The sequence below is a fragment of the Alligator sinensis genome, unplaced genomic scaffold, assembly GCF_000455745.1.
Source record: "Alligator sinensis unplaced genomic scaffold, ASM45574v1 scaffold1082_1, whole genome shotgun sequence".
In the NCBI taxonomy this organism is placed as follows: Eukaryota; Metazoa; Chordata; order Crocodylia; family Alligatoridae; genus Alligator; species Alligator sinensis.
Window position 1 is genome coordinate 120997 of NW_005843350.1, and position 5984 is coordinate 126980.

General features: G+C 43.2%; 1 protein-coding gene across 1 annotated transcript in view; it reads right to left on the reverse strand.

Moving 5' to 3' along the window:
- Positions 1 to 5984, reverse strand: part of DLK1 (delta like non-canonical Notch ligand 1) — a 32574-nt gene that overhangs the window by 8844 nt on the left and 17746 nt on the right. Inside the window, exons 2-3 of the mRNA XM_006038419.2 lie at positions 5652 to 5715; positions 5078 to 5208 (exon numbers count right to left, since the gene is read on the reverse strand). Of these exons, the coding sequence (XP_006038481.1) occupies positions 5078 to 5208; positions 5652 to 5715 (195 nt within the window). The remainder of the gene's footprint in view (positions 1 to 5077; positions 5209 to 5651; positions 5716 to 5984) is intronic.

The window sequence follows — 5984 nt, forward strand, 5'->3', positions numbered from 1 at the left end:
CCAAGAGTTTTCAAAGATCCATGCTAGAGGCTGGGCTATGATGCTCGCCAGCTCCTTGAGTACCCTGGGGTGAAGATTGTCAGGGCCGGCTGACTTGAAGGTATCCAGCTTCTCAAGATGTTCCTTCACAAAGTCAGCATTAATGGAGGGCAGGGGATCACCCTCACCCGGACTTCCCTGTCCCGTAGCGGGCATGGGGGTCCCATGGGGCTGAAGAAAGACTGACACAAAGTACCTATTTAATAGGTTGGCTTTTTCCTGAGCGTCAGTTGTCAGTTGCCCCATCTGTTTCAGCAGGGGTCCAACGTTGCCCCTGCTTTTCCTCCGGCTCCCCACATATCTGAAAAAGGACTTTTTATTGTCCTTGATGCTCAAAGCTAGCTGGAGTTCAGTTGCAGCTGAAGCTTTTAAAACATTATTGAAGCTTTTAAAACATTTTTTTAAATTTATGTTTGAACTAAGACAACATGGCAGCTTTTTGATGGTTCTTGCAAGCTCACATGCTCATTTCAATTGACATCACGTATGTACATATCTTCTAAAATAATAAATGAGCTTTTAAGGCATATTAAATTCCACATCTAAATCCACAGCATAACTTGACCTAAATAAGTATCATGAAAAAATATAAAAGTTAACTATAGCTCTAACATTTTTCCAGCTATCCCTCCTGAAAACTAATCTTTCTAACAGAGAGTATAGTACAATATTCTAGTATATCTGTGTTTCAGTATCTCTGGCTGTCTTGATTGCAACACTACTGCTTTATGTGCACTTTTACGTGTAAGCTCTAGTTTCCACAAGGACTAAAATAACCTTGACTGCTTTTTGCAGCAATGTTGCCTGTCACCCATTTTGGCAAGCTTTAATGGTAGCTAACCAAACAGAAACTCTGATATGTGAGCACAGAGACCCCCTGAAATATATATACAGTGAGTAACATTAAAGAAACTAAGCACTTAAGAATGTATAACAAGTCTCCAGCTAGGAAATACTGCTTAAAATCCTTGAAGAATAAAATATAATTTCTCTATTTTAAATAGGCCTCTTTCCTTTAATTTTTCCACTCTTACCTTCTTAGGTAACATGGACAACTTTAAGATATCACTGAGTCGAAGAGTTTTAGAAGGTTCAAAACATTATTATATATTTACATGGACAATAGTAATAGGCACCATTATGTTACATAGAATTAAAATAATATTTGCAAGGAATATGCTTGACCTTATGCTTCAGAGCATAATGTGATCCCTGACTGTTGGTGTGAGAGCATTTTATTATATAGTTGCCTACTGTAGAATTTCTTGAACCTCTTCTTGAATATCTGGTATTGGCCAGTATCAGAGAAGACAAGATGAGCCACTGATCTTATCTGCTATGATGCAGCGTATAGTTCAAACAAATTGTCATTAAGATAATAGGTACATATTCTGAACTCCATAGTTAGAGCAACGGAAGTTTGTGAGCTTTAGTTTCTATGGAAATGGACTGCAGAGGCTTTCCTTCTGTTTTGTAAACCATGTGGTGTGGAACACCCACCCCCTGTGACATACCCCAAAAGCAGCTACAGAAGGAGAAACGCTGGCACATGAACGTGTGTTCTAAACATGCATATGGCCCCAGACCCCACAATGTGCTCTGCAAACTGGTCTCAAGCCAGCAAAGTGCTTAAACTGTACTTAGTTTCAAACATTTAAGTAATTCTATAAAGGTTTAATGTACAACCTGAGCATTTGACTTAAAGGTTCAGTTCAACCCATTATAAAGCAGTTGGCCAGCAGTGGGTGAGTCAGATATTGCTAGGAATGGCCCTAAGATTTATCTCTGAAGTGCTATGTCTTTCATGAAGATGCACTTGTAGCAATAAATGACACCAAGTTGCTGGCTTTTTTCTTTATACTGAGCCACTGCAAACCTCTAAACTGAATACAGTAAAAGCTTTGTTATCTGGCATGCCCGGGGAATGGGGGATGCCAGTTAATCAAATATTCCGGTTAATCAAATGTGCACCATCTGGTGCGCTCCCTGGCATCAGCGTGCCGAGGGACAGGGAGGGGGACCCTGTGCAGGCCGCTTTGCCCTGGGCTGTGGGTCAAAGAAGTGGCAAGAACTCTGCTCGCAGCGGCGGTGAAACCCAGAAGTGGTACTTCCGGTTTCGCTTTTGCCGTGTCCCTTAGATGCCGGTTAATAGAGCTTTCTGGCTAATAAAGTGTCGGTTAACACAGCTTTTGCTGTAATAATCTTAGACATTGGGAAATGTTTCAGTTGTGAACTAGGCCCACCTCTAGTAAAAATGACTATCAGATGATAGTAAAAATAGCTATTAGATGACAATCAGGTGACTTAGTATACCTACACATGTTCACATGCATTATCTAAAATACCCCAGCTGGGGATTTTCAAGAGGTACAATGAAAACCTGTAAAGGCTGTATTATGCTAATCCTCTTTGAAATTTGCACAAAATAGAAAAACGCAATTCAAAGTCAACTCTCACTTTTTCTTTGTCTAACTAGAAAATTAGCCACTGAAAATATGTGCATATTTTTTTAAGTATTTAGGGTTTTGATTCTATAGACCTCTTCAGTTTTTTCCATGCTCAGTTCTGCACTCTTTATACACTCTCCTTCTGTAGTATTCACTGTCATTTTACAATGTCAAAACAGTGGCTGCATACAGAAATACCCCGTGCAGAGCTAACTCCTATAGCTCCAGAAAGCAACAACTTTGACGAAGTGCAAAAACTTCCCTTTTCAGGGCTGCAGTGCTCACAAACCCTTCTTGAATTTTTAGAGCAAAGTTATAAACATAGATTTCCTGCATACTGTGTCTTGATGTAAACTTACAGTTAAGACTGTACACAGTAGCTAAAGACACCAATTCATGTGCATTTTCATGTAAAAACAGAACAGTGGTTGCCTCCCCTTCTTGCAAAAATTAAGCATTAAGTGGGATTAGCTGTCTGTATTAACAGGTGAATAATAGCAAACTACAGCAACTTTATACAGCAAAGAAAGGGACAGAGGCCAAGGATGGTCCTAGCCAATGGTTAAACAGCTATTCCATTTCAGGTTACATTGCTTTATTGGGTCATTGCAATCATTTGTACCACCATTTGACTGCAGGGGAGATTCTTTTCTCTCCTGACCGCACATGAATGCAAAAACATGGTTATAATAGGTAAACCCACTGAATGGCAGGACTTGAAACATATCTAAAATGTTCACACAGGTTATTGGCAATTATATCGTGCTATTTATGCTTTGTTTATGCATGACTGGCCCTTGGCTCTGTTTGGAAAACTGGCTCAGTGTGCTGAGTGAAAAAATGGGTTTTGGACTTCAATCTGTACAGAATGCTTGGGATTACAGAAATATGTTGAATCAATACCTGTTTGAAAATATGCTTTCCACACTTTAAATAATAAATGTGAAGATAATGGCAAAAATTTTCAAAGGCACCTATAATGTTCTGGAGCTTAAGGGGATGACTCACGGCACCTGCTGTAGTGCTGCATAACCCCAGCTACTGGATTCCGGTTCAGGAGGCAGCACTCTTGGGACAACACAGCGTGGCTTGGCACATTGTGTTTGCAGTGTAGACATGGCTAAGTCCCATTCTCAAAGTAACTAGGGCTGCTATGTCTATTCATCTTCCCGTGCTAGGAAGTACCTTTGAGTACACAACACTGCTCTAGGTGATTTGCCTCCTAGACTGGAAGCAGCATAACTGCATTCCCACAGTGTGTCAGGGAGGTGTCTCTGTAAGAGGGGAAAGCCAGGCAGATCCTTCTGGGGTTTATGGGGCCTGGTCCTATGCAGGAATTCCTGGGGCGGGGCGGGGAGCTGGACCCCTCAAGGCCCGAGAGCACCTGGCTGGGGTGGCTGGATAGTGCGGGGTAGCTCGGAGCTGCTTGTGCTCTCCTACCATAAAGCAAATAAATGTCTACCATGAAAAGCTGGCACATCTTATTACTACCTTTTGTGCAACCACAAAAACTTTGGGACATGCGAGAGGGCATGGATATCTATTTGCTTTCACTTTGTGCCACCGTAAAAAAAAATATTATGGTGGCACAAAGGCGGTGTCTGTTTCCAGATGTCATCACTTTGGAAAAGCAGAGTTAGGCTCTTAGGTCACTGAAGTGGTTTTGAAATCTTTACCCAATGTGGATTGCCTAAGAAGTACTGATTTCTTGAACATCAAGCCACATAACGCGGCAACATGCTATACATTTTGGTAAACTGGAAAATGGCAAAACCCAGAAGATGGGGGAAGGAAAATGGACTGTTTCCTCATAAAGAGTTATCTGGTTTAATAGCAATGTAACTGCATTGCACCACTGGAATTATTTTTTATCTGCAGTTGCTTAAGTAAGAGAAGAATCAGGCATGGTAATTTCCAGGAGTTCTGTTTGTATCTCTTTGTATTTGAAGAAAATTGGTTGAGGACCAAGTTCATGTTTTCATTTTTATACACTATTTATTTATTGGATGATTTTTAAAAAATAATTTGATATACAAAAGGAGACGTTTACCTTACTGGTACCAGCTGAGAAATTATTATAATTTGCACACAATAATCAGAGTTAAAAAATGGAATTGGAATTTGATGTCTTGTCATAGCAAAGCCCATGACTAGATTATTGCAAAAATACTATGCTTTTCCTTATACTATGATTTTTTAGGGTTTTCTCCCACTCCAGCAAAAAAAAAATTTTTTCATATAATAATAATCAAATGGGACTTCAAGGGTGCATCTAATTGGGTGCACCTACACATGCACCTTAATGCACATTAGCCTATTTTAATGTGCTTTCAAGCATCCCTGAAAAAAGTGCTATTTAGTTAATGTGCATGAAGACAGGCTAATGAACATTGTTTTAGTACCTCACACTGGAGGTATTAGATTTAATGCACATTAACTCAAGTGTGTTAATGCACATGTAGAGGCACTCGTTAGGTTTTGGGTGAAGTATTCGTTTCAGGAAGCAGTTATCTAAGGAAGCCTTTGCATGCTTCCAACACCAGAGGGAGCCTTTTGATCTCTGTTGCTTTATCAATAAAGTATGTGCAAACCTATATCACAGAGGCTGCCAACCCATCCTTCTTCGCAGATGCATTGCCACGGTTTGGCACAGCTGCCGTGCAAGCAACCAGGAAAAGGAACGCACTGATTGCAGAGAGCTCCTTGCCAGCCAGGTTGACACCTGAAACAGACACAAGGAAAGATGCAGACCGGGTTCACAGTTAATCATGACTGGGATAGTCACCTGCTCAACCCACAACTTCTAAAGATAACACTGTTCACACGCTCTCTCTCTCTCTCTAACAGCTGCAAAAAGATCACTTCGGTGCTTGTAAAATACTGCAAACAAAGGATTTTGTAAAGAAAAACGATTCAAGGTGAAAGCAAGCAAGCAAGCAAGAGCAGCAGGAGGTGGGCCCAGGGACACGGGTATGGGTGCTTCAAGCCACCCTCTGATTTGCTGCGATGTCCGAGTCTCCAGTGGGGCTGGTTCCCGGGAGCCGGCTCCCTCCAGCCCGCTCTGCCCGCTGGAAACGCCTCTCCTCCGGCTGCTCCCTGCTCTTCCTTTCACAAGAGCAAATCTTCCCGCAGCAGCCCCTGCCCCGCGCCGGGGGAGCCCGTTACCTGCACTCGTGCGGGAGGTGGCAGAAGCCGTTGTCCGGGTGGCAGCCCGCCTTGCACTCGGTGCCTGGAAGGAGAGGGGAGGAGAGGAGAGGAGAGGGGAGCCACGTGCGGGCCTCTCCTCCGGCTGCTCCCTGCTCTTCCTTTCACAAGAGCAAATCTTCCCGCAGCAGCCCCTGCCCCGCGCCGGGGGAGCCCGTTACCTGCACTCGTGCGGGAGGTGGCAGAAGCCGTTGTCCGGGTGGCAGCCCGCCTTGCACTCGGTGCCTGGAAGGAGAGGGGAGGAGAGGAGAGGAGAGGGGAGCCACGTGCGGCCCCAGCAAGGAGCCCCCTGCC